This window comes from Caretta caretta, chromosome 5 (assembly GCF_965140235.1).
Source record: "Caretta caretta isolate rCarCar2 chromosome 5, rCarCar1.hap1, whole genome shotgun sequence".
Taxonomy (NCBI): Eukaryota; Metazoa; Chordata; order Testudines; family Cheloniidae; genus Caretta; species Caretta caretta.
In genome coordinates this window covers 101314697-101338373 of record NC_134210.1, presented here as the reverse complement: position 1 = coordinate 101338373, position 23677 = coordinate 101314697, and the positions used below count along the sequence as shown (strand labels likewise).

General features: G+C 44.5%; 1 protein-coding gene across 1 annotated transcript in view; it reads left to right on the top strand.

Annotated features, from left to right (window-relative positions):
• The window catches only part of PGM5 (phosphoglucomutase 5), a 106954-nt gene that overhangs the window by 68827 nt on the left and 14450 nt on the right, over positions 1–23677 (top strand). Inside the window, exons 8-10 of the mRNA XM_048849350.2 lie at positions 7425–7560; positions 9348–9531; positions 19858–19992. Of these exons, the coding sequence (XP_048705307.2) occupies positions 7425–7560; positions 9348–9531; positions 19858–19992 (455 nt within the window). The remainder of the gene's footprint in view (positions 1–7424; positions 7561–9347; positions 9532–19857; positions 19993–23677) is intronic.

Here is a 23677-nt window from a genome sequence, read left to right as displayed (position 1 = left end):
ATATGCATGACGTACCCTTGGAGACTGGGTTTTGCTAAGGATAGTGCTGGCCAATGAGTGTCCTGAGCACAGATGGTCTGTAACCATACAGGTCATTGGGAAGTTCTGAGGCACACAGAAGCAGCATATTGTGGAATGTCAGCCCTTTCAAAGGACCCACGTGCATGGATCTCAAGGGCTATGCTGGGGTGGGCAAACTACGTCCTGCAGGCCGGATCCTGGCTGCCGGCCATTTTAATCCAGCCCTCAAGCTCCCATTGGGGAGTGGGGGCTGGGGTTTGCCCCCTTCCGGCTCTCCAGCTGGGGAGCAGGGTCGGGGGCTGCTCCACACGACTCCCAGAAGCCAGGGCATGGCCCTCCTTCAGCTCCTATGTTCTCCAATGGCCCCCTCCAGTGCTTCATGTGGGAGCCGGAGAAGGGACATACCACTGCTTCTGGGACCTGCATGAGGTAAGCGCTGCCCAGAGCCTGCACCCCTTGAGACTCCCCCCATGCTCCTAACCCTTACCCCGATCCCCCTCCTGCCCTCTAAACCCCTCAATCCCAGCCTGGAACACCCTCCTACACCCCAAACCCCTCACCCCCAGCCAGAGCCTGCACCCCTTCCCTCCCCCAACTCCCTGCCCCAGCCCAGAGCCCCCTCTCGCACCCTGAACTCCTCATTTCTGGCCCCTCCTTAGAGCCCGCATCCCCAACCAGAGCCCTCCCTCACCCCAACCCCAATTTTGTGAGCATTCATGGCCCACCTTACCATTTCTATTCCCAGATGTGGCCCTCGGGCCAAAAAGTTTGCCCACCCGTAGGTTATGCTGACTCTGATTGGAATATAGATGGCGTTTCTTATGTGTAGGTGGGGGTGCCATTGCACAAATTGCCTCAAGCAGCCTGTGGGATGGCTGCTGCTTGAGTTCCACAACCTGTGCATCCTGGCCTACTAACTGTGGAGCACCTGCAGCAGTCCCCAAGCACTGCCAAAAATGTACTCCAGTCCTGAGCCACCACCTCAGGGTACTCAAGCCACTGGATGCTCAGGCGACTTGGGTACAGTCAAATACTAGCTTTGAAAGGCCGCATGGTGCCCAGTTCCCACTTGAACTGCTAGATTGCACCCACATGGCTCTTTGCATTAACCAAGTTATGAAATGTTATGTCTGCATCTCGCTGCCTCAGTTTCTCCATCTGCCAATTGATTTTAATAAGTCTTGTCTATCTGATGTGACATGAAACTTGTTTGTAAAACACGTTGAAATCTTCAGATGAACAGTGCTTTATAAATGCAAAGTGTTTTATTAATAAGTATGTGTATTATTACTCTGAGCCTTTTCTCTTTTACGTAGTGTCCTAGACTACCTTGCCCTTCACCAGTTTCTGCTTGCACTGGGAATTTGATTCTGTGTTAAGACTTTCTCCTTAATGATCTCACTGTAGAGATAGGAAACTTGGCAGTTCTTTAGTTTTCAGAATTTCATATTTAAAGGAATCTACCATCCAGTTGGCCAACACAATGACCTTGCTACTCTGTAAAAGCAAGAGGGATATTACAGACCTGCATCTAAATTATCACATTTATTGTCATACTAACCTGACAGCACTTAAAAGTGAATGGTTCTATGTCCAGGTAATACAACCCAGCTGTAGTTCCCAAATAATGCAATCCCCTGGTGTTATAACAAAAACAGATTTTGCAGTGGCCAGTAAATAAAAGCAAATTTTCTGCTATAAAAGGACAAAAGATTTTGAAAATATCCCATAGGGCTGTGTTTCCCAGACTTGTTTTCTGGCAGCTAATCTTGGAGTTGAACCAATGCATTAAAAACTTCTTCCATTTTTGTAGTAGTGTGGAGAATTTGTCAGATGAGGTTAGTAATTTGCTGTATTATGAGTAATACCCAAGACACAGTTCAGAGAAAGGCAACAGCAGCAATTCTTATCTAAGTTTCATCAGCAAACTATTAATCAGAATTAGGAAATCTATGTACTTGATGTATCTTGCTTATATCCACCTTGGCAAATGCTGCATCTCATTTTCACATGTTTTCGTACTTCAGCTCTAAACTTCCATATGTCAGCAACATCGGAGGCTTTCTGCCACAAGCTTAATAGAAAAGCTAAGAGTGGTAGAGTAGATGTTTTATTGCTATTAAAAAGACCTAAAGAGCTGTATGCGGGTCTCAATTACACTAGTGTAAAACCAGAGTAATTCCATTAGCTTAAATGGTGTAACAGAGATAAGAATGTGGCCCCAAAAATCTTAGTTTCCTTAAAATATCAGCAAGCTGTGGACCACTGGAAGAGGAAGAATTTGTAAGGTACAAGGGAAGTGCAAACAAAATAATTTCCCATTGAGGCTAAACATTTTTTTCAGTTTGATTTTGTGTTTAAAAATTGCATTTGGAGAAATAATGTCCCTGATAGCATTGACTAGCGTAATTTGGGAGAAAACAAGAAGATATTTATTTTAATGCATATTATTATTAATTTAAAATAGTGCTCTGAGCTCTTACTCGGTATTGAGGCCCTATTGTAGTAGGAGACACAGTCTCTGCCCCAGACAGCTTATAATACCAGATCTATTAGAACAGGACAATTTTTGCACCAGTTGACACTCTTTGCAAGCTCGTTCTGTGGGATTACACTTCAGTGTAAAACTGCATGGTATTTGGACTATTTAAATTGAGTAGTTATTATTGCCTTAATTAGGCATGCCAAAGGTTAGTTAAGTATAAGAGAATAGACACAAATGTGTTATCTCTGCTATTAAGCTGCCCTTCCTGCCTTTCAGCCCGTCTCTTCATTGAAGCACAGGCCAGAATTCACTAGTGTTTCAGGGTTTTTCAAAGAAAGAATTATACAGAATTAAACCCTGTTGTTGTGCATCTTTAATTTGATTAGGTTACAAAAATAGTGCAGATCTTATATTCTTTCTTACCCATATGCTGATCCATGGCTACTGGACAACCGATTAGCATGATGTAGAATGTGTGAACTGAAGTGTAAGCTATGTCTGCTCAGTATGGCACTCTGTCCCCTCAGTGGTGGGTGGACCATATAGCGATGGTGAGTCCCACCTAGATATGACCCTGGATAAGAGGGGTTGGTCTATTAGCTCAGGCAGTAGGGGCTCCTGTATTAAGATTGAGAGGTCCCAGCTTTGATCGGTGCCAACAATCCACCCAGGGACGTTGGCATTACAAAAGTAAAGATACCATTAGTCAAACTGAGGTGGGAAATGGCAACTGGCTTCATCCAAAACACTGCATGTTTTTCAGCTAGGTCAGTAGGAATAATTGAGAGGTAGAAGGCCAAGAAAACCAGAGGGTATAATAAGTTAAGTACACATTCAACTAGCAGAAGTAATGGTTTTAAATCTGCAAAAAGAAATAAGGGCAATGAATAAAACAAACATGTATGGAAATAATAAGCCAACCTGTGGCTGACAGAAATGCTGAGGAAGGGAAAGCAGTGTTAAAAGATGAGAGAGAATGACCAACAGATTTTGAGAGATGCCAACGGTGTAGTAGGGTTTGTTTTTATTGTAAAAGAAAATGACTGCTGCTGTACACACAGAATTATTGTTGTACTCCGAACAGGCTGGCATTTTTACTGGTAACTTTGGATTCTGGAGAATCTGCATTGCTTTCAGTTTTTCCATCCACGCTATTGCCACCACTTTTCTTTCCTCCATTCCCCCTTTTTCCGTAGTGGCACCATGCTGTTTGTCCTCCTGAAGGACGTGCAAAGGTCACAGAACATGCCAAAGCTGCTACGTGGATCAGAAGAATGATACGTGTGTACGCTCACCCCTCTTCATGGAAATTTATGAGCTCAGGCCATGCCAACATAAGGCTTGGAACATACAGAGGCCATTCCAAAAATTCCTCTGCCCATGTTTCATGGGACCATTTTGGTTCAATAAAATGCACATGAAGTATTTGGTAAATCAAAATGCAACTCATCTGTGCTATCTAGTTCAGATTTCATGCAGATAGGATGATGTACAGGGCATTTTGCTGAATGAATAATGTACACATTTTACTATATGTGTCTAACAAATTGTGCTGTGTAAGTGGTTATGTAATAAAGGAATGTATGATTTGTTACGCCAGATCAGATCATTGATGGATTTAGCTGTATACCCTGCCTTTGTTTGTTGCTAATATCGTATAAGTGTTTGTACAGCCCTCCCATAATTGTAATATCTGAAAGCCTAATACTTGATGTTTCAGTGCCTGGGCCCAGCAGTCCTGTCTAGCCCATAACAACATACATGGGGTAGAAGGTGAGGCTCCTTTCTGATCTTCTGGTGAATAGCTTATTCCTAGGGCCCTACCAAATTCATGGCCATGAAAAATGCGTCACGGACTGTGAAATCTGGTCTCACGGGGGAGACCAGCATTTCTCAAATTGGGGGTCGTGATCACAGATGCCGACTTTTCAATGTGCTGGGGAGTGCTGTCCCCTGGCTCTGCCCCTACTCCACCCCTTCCTCCAAAGCCCTGCCCCTGCCCTGCCTTTTCCTACCCCTGCCCTGCCTCTTCCTGCCCCATTCTGTCCCCTCCCCAGCACGCTGCATCCTCGCTCTGCCCTCTCTCTCCCAAAGCCTCCTGCACACTGTGAAACAGCTGATCACGGTGGGCAGGAGGTGCAGGGGGGGAGGGGGAGGGGGAGGTGCTGATCAGCGGGGCCACCAGTGGGTGTCAAACACTGCACGGTGTGGGGGAGCTGATGGTGGGGCTGCCAGTGAGTGCTCAGCACCCATAATTTTTTCCCCATGGGTTCTCCAGCTCCAGAGCACCCACGCAGTTGGCGCCTATGGTCGTGACCCAAAAGAGAGTTTCGGGATGGTCACAAGATTATTTTAGGGGGGTCGTGGTATTGCTACCCTTACTTCTGCACTGCCTTCAGAGCTGGACAGCTGGAGAGCGGTACCTGTTGGTCAGGTACCCAGCTCTGAAGGCAGCGCCCTGCCTGCAGCAGCACAGAAGTAAGGGTGGGCATACCATACCATGCCACTAGGGTTGGCAGGCATCTGGTTTTTGACTGGAATGCCTGGTCAAAAAGGGATCCTCATGGCTCTGGTTGGCACTGCCAACTGGGCCATTAAAAGTCCGGTTGGAGGCACTGCGGGGTCTCGGGGCTAAGGCAAGCTCCCTGCCGACTGCCCTAGCTCCGCTTTGGACCCGGAAGCAGCTGCCAGGTCCTTGTGGCCTCTAGGCGCATGGGCAGCCAGGGAGGCTCTGAGTTCTGTCCCTGCCCCGAGGGCCAGCTCTGCAGCTCCCATTGGCTGGGAACCATGACCAATGGGAGCTGCAGGGGCAGAGCCTGCGGGCATGAGGGCAATGCGCAGAGCCTCCCCGGCTGCCCAAGTGCCTAGGGGCTGCAGTAGAGTGACCAGGCAGCAAGTGTGAACAATCGGGATGGGGTGGGGGTAATAAGCACCTATATAAGATAAAGTCCCAAATATTGGGGCTGTCCCTGTAAAATCAGGACACCTGGTCACCCTAGGCTGCAGGGACCTGGTGGCTGCTTCCTGGGAGCCGTGGTAAGTGCCGTTGGGACCCCACAGAGCTCAACCCCCTCACCCGCTCCTGAGCCTCCTCCTGCACCCCAACCCCCTGCCCCAGCCTGGAGTCCCCTCCTGCACCAAACTCCCTCCTGCATCTCGAACCCCTCATCCCGGCCCCACTCAAGAGCCCACACCCCCAGCTGGAGCCCACATCTCCCTCCTGCACTCCAAACCCCTTGGCCCAAGCCTGGAGCTGCCTCCTGTACCCCAAACCCCTCATCCCTGGCTCCACCCCAGAGCCCGCACCCCCATCCCGCACCCCAACCCCCTGTCTGAGCCTGGTGAAAGTGAGTGAAGGTGGGGGAGAGTGAGCGACAGAGGGAACAGCGATGGAGTGAGCGGGGGAAGGGCCTCAGAGAAGGGTGGGGCAGGAGTGTTCAGTTTTATGCCATTAGAAAGTTAGCAACCCTACATGCCACTCTTACTTCTGCGTTGCTTCCTTCAGAGCTGGGAAGCCAGAGAGCGGTGGCTGCTTAATGGGGGACCAGCTCTACAGGCAGCAGCGCAGAATTAAGGGAGGCAAGACCATTCCAGGCCACCCTCACTTCTGCGCTGCTGCTGGTGGCGACGCTGCCTTCAGAGCTGGGCTCCCAGCCAGCAGCTGCCATGCGAGACCTGCCCAGCTCCGAAGGCAGCGCCACCCCCAGCAGCAGCGCAGAAGTGAGGGTGGCAGCACCGCAAGCCCCCTACAATAGCCTCGAAACCCTACGTCAGAGTTGGCACGTACGAGCAGCAGTGCATCAGTTTACATTGGGACAACTATATACCTTCATAATGTAGAAAAAGACAGGTATCTTATTACATGGAAGCACAGGATTTTACACAATATTGTAGAAAGCAACAAAATTGCAAACTGATCTTGGTATTGCAGGATTTATGTTCCGTTTGTTTTTTTTCACGCAGGGAATTTTATCCTCTATGTTTGTTTGGCTTTGGGGCTAGAGGATTTTGCTGAATGTTTTTCAGTGACACGGAATATCCCTCAGGCAGATTGTCCAATCAGCTGCCCTTATGGCCGTCTAATCAGGGTAGGCAGGTAGACTATGCAGTGATTTCATAAAGGAGGCAGAGCTTCATGTGGACCATGCCTGCTCGGAGCAAGCCTAGCCACTGTGCCATTAAATGTCTCCATTGGTGCAATGCCAGCGTAGACAGCAAGTGGTGACACGACAGAGCTGCCATGCTGCAATTAGTCCTAGCAACACCTTCCCCGGGCACTGCTTGGCTTTGTCTTTCCATTCAAGTCTCCGTCGTCGAGTAACATAAAGTCAAGTTTTCTGGAAGCATGCCTCTTAGACCTCATTGCATTCCCATTCTCACCAGTATCTACTCTCTTGCAATTTCTGCCTAACCTAACTGCTTCAGAAGAAGCATGTTGCAGGTTGGCCCAAGGCAGATGTCAGGGCAATTATGAACATCTGGGCAGACAAGGAGATGCAGTTGCAGCTGAACTCTGTAATTTGGAGAATTCTGCTTAATTACTAGGAGAGGGCTAATATGATCTGGCCCAGTTCTGGGAAACAGTCCTAATTATGTATATCATCCTGCACAATGGTGAGCAGGAATCACAATGGTTAAGAATGTAATAACATTTACACTCTTGGGAGCCAAGTAATTTCCCATCTTTTGTTGAATTTTAATAATGTGGATTCTGACGTGTCTGGCTCTCTCTCTCTCTTCCTTACAATCTTTTAAACAATTATTTTGGCTTTCAGTCTGGAAAATGTCTGTTATTGTTTTACTGTATCAAAAAAACCAAATTGACATGAACTGCTCTATGCTTCTCATCTGGAACTGTTGTTTGCATTTTCATTGCTGTATCTGCTAATAAATGTGCATTACTTATTTCTTTTTTTAGGGTCTGACCACATCCGAGAGAAGGATGGACTCTGGGCTGTGCTAGTCTGGCTTTCAATCATAGCAGCTCGAAAGCAGAGTGTGGAAGAGATTGTCAGAGATCACTGGACAAAATTTGGCCGCCACTATTATTGCAGGTGCAGATAATTGTTACAAAACACAGTAGGCTAGTATGTTCCTAGGACAATTCTGGGGCAAGTTTGGCTTGATTAGCATTGTTGCTATTAATAGTGAAATGCATTTAGCAGCACTTCAGGTGTATGCACAGAATGAAAATCTGCCGTAGATTGAACAGCGTTCTTAGGGATGTTAGTGGTCTAAGTCTCAGCTTTAACTTGAACCAGACTGGCTTGAAGCATAAGTTAAAAAACCAGCGCAGTTTACTCAGCTCTTCGTCTTTCAAAGATAGATAAATTGAGTGCCAGGCACTCTATTGTATGTGGGCCTTTTTGACAGGACCAACATCCTGCCTGCTCTCTATGAGGGGTGAAATTCATGGTCCTGCCCAAGGTCTACGCACTTTTAAACTCCTACATATGATCTCAAAATAGGGCTTAAGTGTGACTCATGGGGTGCGTAGGCGTTGGGCTGGCCCTCTCTTCAGGGTGAATGTTTACCCAACAGAGATTAAGGAATCCATAAAACGTTTTGTTCCTTAGCAAAGTTCTTTCTCTACCCCTGACTATTGACCATGCAGTGTGCCAGTTGGTTGCTGCCTTGCAGCCCAGAGTTGGCTACATATTAATGGTGTGTTTCAGAGTAACAGCCATGTTAGTCTGTATTCGCAAAAAGAAAAGGAGTACTTGTGGCACCTTAGAGACTAACCAATTTATTTGAGCATAAGCTTTCGTGAGCTACAGCTCACTTCGTCGGATGCATACTGTGGAAAATACAGAGGATGTTTTTATACACACAAACCATGAAAAAATGGGTGTTTATCACTACAAAATGTTTTCTCTCCCCCCACCCCACTCTCCTGCTGGTAATAGCAGATAAGCAGGAGAGTGGGGTGGGGGGAAAGAAAACCTTTTGTAGTGATAAACACCCATTTTTTCATGGTTTGTGTGTATAAAAACATCCTCTGTATTTTCCACAGTATGCATCCGACGAAGTGAGCTGTAGCTCACGAAAGCTTATGCTCAAATAAATTGGTTAGTCTCTAAGGTGCCACAAGTACTCCTTTTCTTTTTATTAATGGTGTGGTATTTATGTGGCGTGTAACAGATCTCTTTGTGTAAACTGTGTTGTTTGAAAGCAAGTTGTTGTTGTTGCTAATAACATCTCAAAATGTAAAAGTATATCAGTATTTTCTAAGTGGGTTCTGCTAATGCACTGAGGCAGGTGGTTGGTTATTCCAGCTGAAAATAAAAGAGGCGGGAGTGGCTTTCTGAAGGGAAAATATTCAGTGTGTGGTTTGAACAGCCCTGAGATAGAAACGCTAAGGGCAGCCAAGACTGGGGAGAAGGCTAGAGCTGATAACCTTGTTCTCTTATTGTTAATTTCTTTGCTGCTAACGCCAGACTCCCAGCAGGAGACGACTTTTTGACTCTACACAGTCTGCAGACTTTGTGTTAGTGGCCCAACAAGAGAGCACAGATGTGTCAAGGGGGACAGGGGTTGAGGGTGGACCTGTCTTTTAAGCATATAAGTGCATTAACCACTTAGGGCACACAGTTTTCTCTTAAACTTAATTGACAGATTTGCACATTTCATGGAATGGAGGACTTAGGAGCACAAAAGTGTGTAAGTAAATGGAAGAGCTGTTTTCATTTGCACTAGGCACTTCAGTTGCATGCCTGGTTTTCCATGTCTGCAGTAAATTACTAATTGTGAGCATCTCATGCTCTATGCAAAAAGAATCTTTCTGCTGGGTGGAGTTTACTTATTTCTTCATACTACTTTTCGTTTTATTCCTACATGCAAGATTTGATTATGAAGCATTGGAACCCAGAACAGCATATTTCATAATGAGAGACCTGGAGGCTTTGATCATTGACAAATCTTTCAGTAATCAGCAGTTTGCTGTTGGGAATAATGTCTACCGTGTGGAAAAAACAGACAGCTTTGAATATGTGGATCCTGTAGATGGCACTGTGACCAAAAGACAGGTATGAAAGCAACAAAAATAATCTTTTCAAAGATAATGGGGAGGTGTGTATGGGGGAGAGGGGAGCCATAATGTTTTACAATGATACACACTACTTTTATAGTTATTAACTCAAGGAGAGGAAAAAACCCAGTTTTTACTTGTAGAAGCATGATTTTCTGTGGTTCGTGTAACATACTTGTTGGTACATAGCAGTACTTTCCCCCATTTAAGAACACCTGATAGTGGAGAAAACAGTTAACTTGCACTCAGTGCACATCAGTCGCATAGGATGTAAGCAAGGGAGAATTTTACCAACACAGTGGAGCTCAGGTAATAGCAAGTTGCCTAAGAACCCTAAGAACAAAGCATGGTTTCAAGAAGAAATGAAAATCCTTCCTTTTGCTGTTTTCACTCCTTCCAATTCAAACTGAAAACATCTGCTGCCTTAAACTACAGTCCAAACTCAATCTTTTGCTCTACAAAATTCATGACATGGTCAATACTAGTAATATTTTTTTTTCCTGGTGGAAATGTGTATAAAGAGACACTGTGTGAATATAAAGGTTTCAGAGTAGCAGCCGTGTTAGTCTGTATCCGCAAAAAGGAAAGGAGTACTTGTGGCACTTTAGAGACTAACAAATTTTGAAAGCTTACGCTCAAATAAAATTGTTAGTCTCTAAGGTGCTACAAGTACTCCTTTTCTTTTTACTGTGAATATAAAGTGTGACTTGTATTTAAATATATTCTTTTTTTCATGATTTTCTCTTTCCTAGATTAGAATAAATCCATGTTGAGATTAATTTTTGGCAAGAACTCTTATTCTGGGTTTTCCTCTTCCTTGTCATTTTCTCTTTGTTCTTCAAATGTTAACCATTTTTTATTCCTAAAAATATACCGTCTCTTAATATATATAATCAGATCATCCCAGATCATAGCATATATTTGTATGTGTCATACAAAATGCTCGTAATCTTCTACTGCATATATCCTTCAGCACCTCTTCTTGACTTGACTAGCTTGTGAAACAATCTAGCCACTGGTACTGACCCTACAACCAACATTCTTCCCTGCTGTTTGGTTTCTCGGTTCTGGACCTTTCTCACAGTCACATGTGATTGGCGCTAAACTCTGCATTTACTGCTATATCTTTCAGGGGATTTTTTTTTCCAAAGTGTTCAGAGTTGGTTTCATGGATTTTAACAACTAAAATGAAGGAACATCTTCATCAGGTCTTGTAAATAAGTAATGTAAAAAATACATTAACTTTTGCAACTCGTGCCAGCCTTGTACTTTCAATCTCCTGATACAGCATGTTAGGGTTTTTTCACAGGGTGTGATCAGACCCCACAACCCTTCTGTGAAAAATAATCCATCTCCAAGGACTTTGCATAGAATCTTACAGAAAATGTCCTCAATGGGGTATTGCAAATATAGTCCAGGTACATGCTAAACCAAACTCCAGATTGTCCTAATTATTGTGGTTTGTGAATGATCTTGACCTGACCAGGCCCTTGCAAATCCTACTGTACAGTCTTGGAATAAGACCTCATTACCAGTTGTGCTCTGGTATTGAATCGTTACTGAGAAATACAGAGGCACCATTTGACAAAAGCCAAATTATCCATGTTGACGACAGGGTCCAATGTATCGTAACCTGTCGATGAAAACTCCTGATCCTTTTAATTAGAGATCTGTGAACTGGCACTGGATATTTTCCTACTCCTGTCTTTGTTTCTGAATGGAAGAGGTTATCCATGTAGTTTGAGTTTTTTGTTTTTGAATGTGTAGTGAGGAAGCAGACATTGGAAAAGTTGGAAAAAGTTCTTTCATTCACATGCCCACAGATAGGGCCAAAATTCTTCTTTCCTCAGAATGAGATTTCAGTGCTGCCTCGGAGATAAGGCTTTTCCTGTCAAAATATTCAGTGCAGTCTGCTGTGCATTTGGGACATTTAAGTGTCAGTTGAGGAGCAAATAAAACCACATTAGGGCATAATACTTGGAAGTAAAACCACAGCCATTTTATATGGGTTTGACGTGTGTGTGTGTGGCTGTATATGTACGTTATTGTTACTGGGCCACATGCTTTGCTAGTGTATCTCCATACATATTGTACCTCTAAATAGTGCTTCAAAATGTTAAACTGAAACATACCCATAGGTTTGCATGCCTGAATCTTGCTTGTGTTCTACTTTAGTTGTAAGAATGACAAGAAAAACAGCAAATGATAGTTAGCACATATGTAGCAGTTTAATTCTACATGAGAATTAAACAATGCTTTACAAACACGAATAAATTAATGGTTAATTTGATTGGAATGTAATACAAGAGTGACCATCTCTGTGAAGTCAATTGTAATTCCATTTACACAGCAAGGCCTACCTCTGTCACATCAGCTCCAAAATCAGTGGATCAAATTCTCTGCTGGTGTATGCATTGCATTGGATGGGATACCTTCAAGGAACTCAGAGGCACTGCAGGAAGTCATGCTGACGATTCAGTATGCCAGCAAACAATTGGCCCCACTGGCTTTTGGAGCTGATGTGACAGAGGCAGGGTTGTTTTCTGATATATTTTTTAAATCAGCTCTTCTAGCACAGCATAGCACCAAGCTATCCTTGTACCTTCATTACTTCTGCGAGCATTACAGGCTGACTGGTCCTTAGTCGTGCACTGCTTAGAAAGTCCATCCCAGTGCTTTTAAACATCTCCTTCATTAGGAAGGATTCCCATCTGCTAGATCATTGAAACCAACATGCTATACTGTCTACAAAGTTGATTTTTTTCATATTTTATTAGCTTTTTAGCCATGAAAAATTTGGTCTTGTGGCAGAGTTTCCATGCAGCTCATATACATTCACTAGCATATTTAGGATGCCTAAAATAAATGTCCGCAGATGTTCAGTGTGAAAACTATATCCAGTCTTCTAGCAACTTCCTCCCGGAAGTTATCAACCCATCTGATTTCTCACAAGATGATACTGTTTTCATTGATGACAATAATAACTTTCAGTTATAAGAGAGGATTTACTTCCTCTTATGGGTCTCCCAGTTTATCCTTTTTTTCTTTTAGACTATAAATTCTACATTCAAAGGGAATGTTTTCATTTTGTTTTGTACAGGATCAGAGAAATAATATATAATTAATAATTAATAGACAGTTGGATTTACAACAATATATCTGCCAGTGCGCCCATGTTAGGTAGGAGAATAACATCATGCCACACAGTACTTATATTGTACATTATTCCATCAGTTTCCTCTCCCCCTACTAATATTTTCTCCTAATTAAAGTTCAGATCCATCAAAAAACAAAACTCCAGTCTCCTTTAGACTTTGTATCTTATAAGAAAAAGGAAACTCAGTGTTCATTTTTACAGAGAGCGGCACTGCAGTCTTCAACATTTTAAAATTCATGCTTGTTCACGTTTCACTTAGTAACAATTATTTGTTATTAAATATTTTAATTCATGGCGTGCCAGATGCAATGGGGCAAGATTCTAGAAAATAAAGGGGATGTATCAAAACTGAATGGGTCTTTTATTCTTTTCTGTGAGCTTACTGAGTGAAAGCCTTGCTGGTTCTAGAACCACCCTGAACTTTTCAGGGACAAGGTTGGAATCAAGATTTCACAGTTGGACACACTATAAATAATGAGCCCAAAGCCTAGATGCAAACCACATAAACTCTGAAGTGTTTAGATATTGTATGGGAATTATACAGTTTGGGGGGTCATCTCTAGTTTGATGTTGAAAGTCAGTATCTAAAGGTTGTTGTTACCTTATTAAGTTATTTCTTCCTGGCATGTAACCCTGTTGTTTTAAGGAGTAGACCCTGGTGTGTCTTTGTAGTGCCCCTGTTCGGAGTATTCTCAGCTGTGCTGCAGGAATTCTAAGCCTTCTAGACATGTATCAGCTGTTATTCCCCCATTTGTGAGAGTCTGTGTGGTCGAGCATCTGTCACTAGATAATACAAAATGAGGAAGAAAATAGCTGCAAAATAGCATAGGAAGTAAATACAGGGAGATGCGTGTCTGTGAGTGAGAGAGAGAGAGAGAGAATTCCAAGTACTAGAAATGCTGGTCGTATTACATTACCAGGCGGCTCTGTAGTTGGGGGAGCAGTTTGTATCAGATTGTGAGTGTGTGTTTTGGAAAGCATACATACGCTTTCTTCCAAAGACCATCTTCCAAAGACCATTAATGAGTAAATGAGCTTTCAGAGCCTCCTGTATTAAATGAAACAGTCATTCCCCAGTGCTGTTGCTGCTACACAAGATACAGTGTGCGGGGAGCGTATTTAAGCAGTCTTACGAGCCTTGTCATGCTGGCGGTCAGTAGAGTTGGTTGAATACTGCAAAATGGTACTTGCAAACATTCCTTGGAATTAAACCTATACATGACCTTGGATGCTGCTCATGGCCCCGTTTATTCACTTTCTGCCAATATTTGTGACAATACTTTTGGGTTTTTGGAGCCTGGAAAGTTTAAATGACAATAATGTTATATACCTTGAGCTACCTGTTCCATATCTGACATTCTTCCAAAATACAGGCCCAGTTGTGCAAGGATCCCTTTAATCCAGGGATCTCAAACTCAAATCACCACAAGGGCCACATGAGGACAAGTACATTGGCCGAGGGCTGCATCACTGATACCTTTTCATACAAAGATCATAGAATCATAGACTATCAGGGTTGGAAGGGACCTCAGGAGGTCATCTAGTCCAACCCCCTGCTGAAAGCAGGACCAATCCCCAATTTTTGCCCCAGATCCCAAATGGCCCCCTCAAGGATTGAACTCACAACCCTGGGTTTAGCAGGCCAATGCTCAAACCACTGAGCTACCCCTCCCCACAAGATACAAAAACCCCGCCTCTGGCCCTGCCCCCACCCCCACTCTACCCCTTCCATGAGGCTCAGCCCCTGCCCCACCTCTTCCCACCCCTTCCCCAAATCCCCAGCCCTGCTTCTTCTCCACCTCCTCCCCTGAGCGTGCCATGTCCCCGCTCCTCCCCCCTCCATCCTGGGAAGTCCTAAGTGCCGCCAAACAGCTGTTTGGGAGGTAGACGGAGGAGGTAGGCAGAGGAGCAGGGATGCGGAGCATGGGGGGGCGGGAGGTGAGGGGAGCTATGGCGGACTGCAGGAAATAACTCTGCAGGCTGCATGCGGCCCGCGGGCCACGTGTTTGAGACCCCTGCTTTAATCTGTCTTCCTCCTCATGGTAATATAATTGAAGGGAATCAGCACCCACCAAGAAGCATTCAGCAGCTCACATGAATGGGACATAAATAATTTTTGTGGACACCTGGGGTGAAATCCTGGTCAAAACTCCCATTGGCTTTACTGGGGCCAGGGTTTCACGCCAGAACTCTACAATTGTCTTAGCTAAACAAATTCTGGAGAGAGAAAACAAATGGCTAATGTGCTACTCTCTCCTCCGTTTGCCTGAAGTTCCCATGCTATTGGAAAAGCCCATTTTAAACCTTTTTTCTTAACATTACCTATTTGTGGTGTTCTGTCACATAGGTTGTGCATACTGAAAATACTAGGTGAATAAACGTTGCCCAGAAATTTGAAAAACTGGACATCAATGTTTGTACTAGTAACTAAAAGGATTATTAATAGAATCACAGAAGTTTGAGATGGAAAATACCTATTAGGTCATCTAATCCAACTCTTTACTGAGGTGGGATTTATTCCTATTACATATTTTCTCGCGTTAATGGCTAGTATCAACCAAACAATTCTTTATATGGTGCTAGAAATGCTTCAGCACATACCTGAACAAACAAAAAAGTTCCATTAATATTTTAGCTTGTTGGAGCTCTGCTTTGTTAAGATCACTGGCTTCTCAAGCAAGTCCTGGTGGAAGAGGAAGAGTCAAATACCATTTCTCTTCTCTGAATTCTGAATGACTTACTCCGCCTCAGGCAGATGAAAAAAGGAGCTTGTCCTGCACACAATGCCATGGAGAACAACAGGATTGGTGGGAGGGAGGGGGCGAGGGAAGAAAACACAGTGACTTGGCAGAGAGGGGACCTAGCCATCCCTTTCCCCTGAGTAAACAGTACTGTTTTCAGGGCCTTTTTGTCCTAAATTCTTGTATTTTCTCTTTCCTCCACCTCCTCCAAATGGTCTGATCTGCAAGTTCTGACTAAGGCCTCTGTTACTCTCAGGAGAGTGATATTGCATAGGGTCACCTAGGGGAAATGGGGGGCGTTTTCAGTGCTAGCCCTTAAGCTGCAAACAATTCAGCAAGTAACCCTCCCCCGTTTGGTGAAATCTGGGTCACACAACCACGCTTTCCCAGATGCATTGTGGTTGGAGGGGGTCACCGTGTATTGCAAGCAGCATTGAGAAAAGTGGGTGGGGGTGGTGGCTTCCTGTTTGGCTCCTTTTCTCCACAACCCGGTCCCGCTTTTGTAAAAAACAAACTATTTGGGGGGCTTTACGCTGGTGCTGTCCTCAAGCACCATCCAGGTTGGTAGGGGAAAGGGGGGCTTTTCTCAAGTTCCAACCTGTAATCCCAAGGATGTTTTCACAAAAGCTGCAGGACAAGATCTCTCACCCATGCCTCATAGCCTTTCTCACCATGGCTGGAGCAGCAGCAACAATGGGGATATTGCTTTCACTAAGGTCTAACCTAGTCAGCAAACAGCAGTGACCTTTTAAATGTTCAAAGGCATAACCCACCACCATTCTGCACTTGCTCAACCTATGGTTGAATCAGTCCTTACTGCTGTCCAGGCTGCGGGTGTACAGCTTCATGAGCCATGGGAGAAAGGGGTAGGCTGAGTCTCCCAGGATCACGATTGGCATTTCAACATCACCAATGGTTATTTTGCAGTCTGGAAAGAGAGTTCCTGCTTGCAGCTTTCTGAACAGACCTGTGTTCCTAAAGATGCACACGTCATGCACCTTTCCCAACCATCCCACACTGATGTCGGTGAAACAGCCCCTGTGATCCACCAGTGCTTGCAACGCACTGTAGACATGGCCTAAGAGAGCCTATGCTGGCCAGACAGCTTCCACCATGGCTGGAGCACACCACTGTCTCCTGCACTCTTATTCCTACCTCTGCAAGGTTATCTTTTGGGGCCACATCAGTATCTGCCCTTTCTTTGAGCCTGCACAATAAGCAGCAGAAAATGGGGGGAAATCCTGTTTTTGTTTTGGGGGTTTTTTCAGCCAGATTTTCAGCCTGAGTCTCCTCATGCTGCTGTAAATCTGGAATACTTCAATGGAATTACATCAGTTAAAATGGTCGTGAGAAGGGAGGGAGTCTCTGTGTGAGTACCACACTCAAAGAGCACAATGGTGCACAACCGGAATAATAATAATAATAACACTTCTGGGCGAGTATCGGAAAAGAAAACCACCCTGACTCAAAAATAAAAATCGGAACCATCTGCAACTATTCTTGGCTGGAGTCTGACATGGGCAAGGTTTATTCCGGAGGGGAAAATAATTTGCCTAGTTCATATCCACATCCTGGTCTTGCCTTTCCTCAGGTTAATCTGAACAATCACTCCCACCAATGCAGAGGCTAAACAGTCTGGTGATGGACCCAGAGGGCTTGTGGAAAATTGAGTTACATGACAAAGACAGCAACTTGGCAATCACTGTAGATTGGTCAATTTTTGTTGTTGTCGTCGTCGTCATCATAATCATTTTATTTGTATTTCCATAGTCACGGACCAAGACCTCATTGGGCTAGGTGCTGTACAAATACAGAACAAAAAGACAGTCCCTGCCCCAAAAGCTTACAATCTAATTATACAATGTTCAGTATCATGTGAATGATGTGTGATTAAACCCTCAGGGTTTTGTTTACTAGAATACAGTACCCTGAACTGAATGCCCCAAGTAGTTAAATTAAAGATTTGCTTTTAAATACAGCTACTTTAATGTTTAACTTCACAAAGTCTTGGCAGGTATAGCTGAGAGAAGGGGTCATTGCTTAAAACATGGAGGTGCAGTAGCTGGAAATAGTTTAAAAACAGGCTGCCACAGAATTGATAGCTGTGAGAGGCATTTTCTTTTGGAGGGAAGAGTGCTTGCGAAGGAGGACTTGCACACTTCCTGTATTTCCATTTGATGTGAAAATAGTAATTGACTCAGGCTTGGTCCACACCACCAACTTATGCTGGTATAACTGCATTGCTCAGGGATGTGGAAAATTGCCTGAGCAACACAGTTACACCGACCTAATTCCTGGTGTACACAGTGCTATATCAACAGGAGGGCTTCTCCTGTTGACAGCTACCATCTCTTGGGGAGGTGGAGTAACTATGCCAACAGGAGAAGTGTTCCTGTCAGCGTAGATAGTGTGTTTGCTAAGCACTACAGTGGTGTAGCTACAGTGCTGTAATGTAGACAAGCTCTCGGACACTAATTCCCTCAGTATCACGACGTCTTCTGAGAGATCAGATGTTATCTTAGATACTGTAGTGTGTTATGGTGTGGTTTTCTGGCCTTGCTCTTTTGACTTTTTATCCTCAACTTTCTTTTCAACCCCTGATACAAACAACGAACACACTTCATCCCATGGATTGGGTTTGAGGATGATGTCCTGCGCAATTGATGCACCATGGTCAATAGCATATTTTCTTATAAATGATGCAAGAGCTCCTTTATCATTATTGGCTGTCATTTTACTATTTACAGCATTTTGCCAGGTTAACCACTTGTGACGTAAGTTCTGGACTGGAACAGCAGATGACAAAGGCATGACTTGATCTCCTATTTGCCAATCATTGTTTCTAATATCTTTGTCGAAGTGCAACGTTTGCCGTGTGCTTTGTTTTTCCCAATTCTTTTTCCACCATACAGATGTACCTGTTTCAAATGCTCTCCCCGGCGAGTCCTTTCAGGTCTTAATCACAGACTACCCTGCTTCAGGTCTCCTTCACCACCACCATGTTTTATTGTGTTGTTCCAACCAGATACCACCTGTAGGGCTATTTACATATATTTACAGTCCACCAGCGAGTTCCCCTGCTTGCTTCTGGGGAAAGGAACAGAACTAGCAGCACCTAGGCCTACCTGCCTCTGCCTTCCTTCAGGATCTCAGCTCTCTGCTCAGCACTTCCTTCCTCTCATTTTTAATGCTCCTAGCTGCTGGGATTGCCTCCACCCTCAAATTAGCCCCCAGCTGTAGCTTTACCTAGTTAATTGATCTTCCAGTTAGGTCCCAATTAACGTATATTGGTGGGCCTTTGAGTGACAGGGTGCTGAGTTCACTCCTGGCTGACTCAGCACACTCTGTTACACTCATGTAATTTTTGCATAAAGACATAAATTTTTACTCCTTCAATGCGCTTACTGATAGTTTCCCACAGTAAGAGCTCTGGCATCCGCATTCCCTTCCCGTCTTTACTTCAAAGCAAGAATGATTTGTTGCACAAGGGAGTCACTGAAATCTCCATGAGAACTAATGGAATGAGGCAATCCCAATCTTTTCCATTTATCGCACCAAACCCAATTATCAGGATGAAATTGAGGAATATGTTGCCATTTTTAGTGTATATCACACCCTTAACCTTGAATTTGAGATTCCTGTTGAATCAGAATGAGATCTGTATTATACAAATTAGCGACAGTGCTGAGAAAGCAGAGAGGGATAACATTTGCAGCTCAAGTGAACTAATCAGAATGTGAGCATCCACAAAAAGGTTTGATGAACTTTAATTAATGCACTTTACATTCACACCTTTAGTTTAAGAGACTTAAGTGTTCTGAGTGTCCCCTTGTAGACATGCCCTGAGACACTCATAACCACATCTTCATGTACATTCCCTGAGGGATATGAAAATATGTTATCTGTTGTGTACTCTGCTGACTCCTTTGGTTCCATGGTCCCCTAGCTTTCTCATATGCACTTTGCTTCTGCCTGACATGTCACCTGTCGTGTTACTACATGACATCCCATTGGGATATCGGTGTAATGCTGGCACATAAGAGAAAAACAGCTTCCAGAAAGCTAGCAGTTAAATTGTATAATTTTATTATTACAACTGCTGATGTTATTCTTACTGTAGCAACTGGATGCTTCCCTAGACATCAAGCTTCCATTGTGCTCAGCACGGTACATTCATTAGTGAGAAAACCCTTGCCCTGTAGAGCTTATGGTCTAAACAGACAATATGGAGGGTGGGAGAAAGGAAGTATTATTATCCACATTTTACAGATGGGGCACTGAGGCTCAGAGTGATTAAGTGAATTGCCTGAAGTAACACAGGAGGAGCCAAGATCTGAACTGAGATAATCCTTCCTCGCTCTCGATTTTGGATTATAATTTTGCAAAGTCATTACGGCCACCCATATATTCTTCTTTCTTTTTGCAGGGACTGCGAATTATTTTCTCAGATGCCTCGAGGCTCATCTTCAGACTTAGTGCTTCTAGCAGTGTACGAGCTACCCTCAGAATCTATGCAGAAAGCTATGAAAGGGATCCCAGCAAACATGACAAGGAGTCGCAGGTAAATCAATGAGCACGACTTTAAGCTTTGGAAAAACAATCAAGTGTCATTTCTTGCTGTGGTAAGGCCCCTGAATAGGCCAATGGCAGGTGCTCTCAAAATTGTTGAATAAAATGGTAGGGTTTTTCCCAATTAAAAGCAAAGCATACTGAAATGTTGTGTCCGAGCAGATACATAAGCTTGGTGTTGTTCCAGGAAGTGTCAAGGAGGTTGGGTTTTGATTTGGAAAGCTTGTTCTTAAACTTTTAAGAGAACAGCTCCAGAGGTGACAATAGGAGCAGGAGAGTGAGAGCAGTGACAGTGGTACAGATTGATTATGTAAGCTAAGAAGAACGTTCTGCAGAAGGCAGGCGGATGCCCTAGATCAGTGCAGGCCAACCACGTGGAGAGGGCAAAGGGGAAGGTAGTAGTAGGATATTTCTGTGAATTATTAATCTTTTAAATTAGGCAACCTATTCAAAATTACACACCAAAATCTACATTAAAAGAACATTATGGTTGCAGAGTCCAAGCACACGCAAGTTAGGAAATCCCAGAATTAAGGGCTGCCTTTGCAACCTTAATTTGGCACCTTGTGCATATGCATTATGATACTGTCTTTAATTACCCTGTGCTGTCTCTCCCGCAACAACTCCTCATCCCATACCCTAACTCCTCCCCGCCACCCCTGCCCCTGGCTGCTCTTCACCAGACCTAAGCTTCATCCCCCTGAGGCCACTCATGTCAGTTCCAGTCTCCTTTTCCAGCCAGTCCCAGTCTCTCCTTTAGGGCTCCTCGAGTAAATCCCAGTACGCTGAGTTACCATCCCACTCTTCCTCTGCAAGCTTCTTATCCCAGTCTCCTTGCCCAGCCAGTCCCAAGCTCCTCCACCCATTCCTGGCTTCTTGTGCCCTCTCTGACTCTGTGCTCTCAGCTTCCAGCAGCCATTCCCTGGCTTCTTACCCCAGGATCCTTGACCCAGTCTATTGCCTCTGTTCTTCCTCTTTCCCCTCTGCATTTGCATCTGGCTGCCTCCTCCTCCATGCTGCCTGTGCACTAGGGGCATGTAGGGCACAGGAAAGACCATTTCCCTACTCCCAGTTCTGTTCCCTGGCACTACAGAAGCCCCTGGCAGCAAGAAGCAGCAGTTCCAGAGAAAGTCCTCTCTGCCCCTGCAGCCGTGGGCTGGAGCATGCCTAGCATGGCAAAGAATTTAGCTGCCAAACTCTTACAAGTCTCTACAGACATTTTTCAAAGGTTCTAGAGCTTCTCAACAAAGCAGCTGTGATTTTTTTTAACATGATCAAACAATGTATTATTCCCTAATCTTGTTTTCAGAAACAGCTGTTTTAGCTGAAACTTGGCAACAAAAATAAAATAAAATAAAATAAATCCGTCTGAGACAGACACCTTGCATAGAACATGTCAGTTTGGCAAAATTATAAGCAACCGAAAACAGGGTCTTATACTGGAAAGCGTCAGGCACCGTTAACTATAGATTGTGCTACCAGCTCCACCTATAATATCCAGAAGCAACTGAAATTTCTAAGAAATACTTTGTCCTTACTTGTCCCTGCAGGCCTTCTTGCCATCTTATGTAGGGTTGAATGGGGTTAGATTGACTTTGTCCAAGCCATATCTATTCTCAGGGAGGGAGGGAGAGAGAGAGAGAGAGAGAGAGAGAGAGCAGTGTATCTGATCTCTTGCCCCCCCCCTTTTTTTTAAATGAATGTAAAGCATATTAAATCAGACTGGCAGCAGTGGAGAACGAAGCCCTGTTTATCCACAGAACAGAGGCCTGGGCTCCCCTGCACCAGTCACTCCCCAATGTGCTTCAGTTTTGGTCTAGAGAGACCATCCCTTTTCAGTCTCCATATTGACTGAATCCTTGACCTCTCTGCTGAGAAGTGTAAGGAAGGTGGCACTTTATTGCCAGTTGCATTGCCGAGTGAATTCGGTTATAAAGGAGACTGGCTGTCGTACTATAAATCAAGTTGTTGAACAGGAGCATTTCTATGGCTTATTCCAGGGGAGATCAAAAAGCTAGTCTGGAATTCACACTGCCTATTACTCAGGGGGTGGGGAAGAAAGTACTGGCTTAAAAAACTCACTTATAGCAGACCAGCGGAAGGTTCCCTCTATCTAATAAACTTAAAATAAATCATTAGATAACATACTTCCCCTGTGACAGCAGCAGATACATTTCAGACTGGAGGTTTTCTGCCTTTTTCCCCCTCCTCCCCAAAATTGGACACTAGTGACACTCCGTGCTGTGTTTATAAATAAGGCTACGGTTTAGTCATGGGTATTTTTACTGGTCACCGGCAATAAACAAAAATTCACCGCCTGTGACCTGTCCATGACTTGTACTATATACCCCTGACGAAATCTTAGCTGGGGATCGGGGAGTGGGTGGAGGGTGGAAGTGCTGCTCTGGGAGTTGGGGGACTGTTGCTGGGGAGCCAGTGGCACCAGCTGCTGGGGGCCACCAAGCAGCAACTGCTCCAACCGCCCCCGGGGCTGCCTACCTGCTACTGTTCCAGCTGCCCCCGGGACCACTGCTCAGGCAGTCCCTGGGGCCAGCCGCACAGGTGGCTGCTCAGGCAGTCCCTGGGGCCAGCCGCACAGGTGGCTGCTCAGGCAGTCCCTGGGGCCAGCTCCCGCGGGCTGCCTGAGCGGCAAATGGTGCTGCTGGCCCCAGGGCCGCTCCAGCAGCACTGGTGCAGCTCACTGCAGGGCCACCCAGCCACTCCAGCAGCAGCCGGTGTGGCTGTCTCTGGGGCCACCTGAACAGCTGGCCCCCAGGGTCATCTGCGTGGTGGCCCTGTGGTCAGCCACACTGGCCGCTGCAGGAGTCACGGAGGTCGTGGAAAGTCATGGAACCCATGACTTCCCTGACAGACACAGAGCCCTATTTATAAATCGTTTTGAAGCTTACATTTACATGATTATAAGCTCTTTGAGGTAGGGACTGTCACTTACTATATGTTTGTGCAGTGTCTAACACAATGAGGCACCTAAGTGCTAATGCAATGTAAATACAGTATTTAATAATAATAATAATTATTATTATTTATTATTTATTGCACTGCAGGGAAAGGCGAGAGAGGCAGGAATGAACTTTGGTCTTTAAAGGGAACTCCAGGTGTCTTTGAGCTTCTGCTGAGTTTTTGCTAGCACTCTAATCTGAGTTATAAGTGAACATTTTTTTAAAAAAAGAATTCCTTGTCAAGCAGATTGTCTGGGGATCACTTAGCTAATGCTTCACAGTGATTCCTCACAATAAAAGTACAGTTGGAAATAGTACAGAGTCCAAGCAACTTCTGGATTCCTTATAAGGGAGAAATTTGTAGTGGTCTGAGAGTCATCTCATAATCATAATCAAAAACGTTTTCTAAAGAAGAATTAAGGTTGAGAGGGTTTCATTGGAGTCCAGCTGATACCAAAAAAACCTTAATATTATACTTTGTTTGCAGTTCTCTGATTTTTACCAAACTTTCCAAGAAAACTCTACTGTAGGATGAGGTGCAGCATGTGAGTTTTTGGGAAGATCTTTCATTTTGTTAAATGAAAAGGGGTTGAAAACTGGATTTATAATGAGGGAGAAGCTTTAGCCTTAACTGTAGTAAGGCTACTATGCCTCTATAGTCATTACAGGGAATGCACATTATCAAAAGTCCCAAGAAAAAAAACACAAGTGCATCAT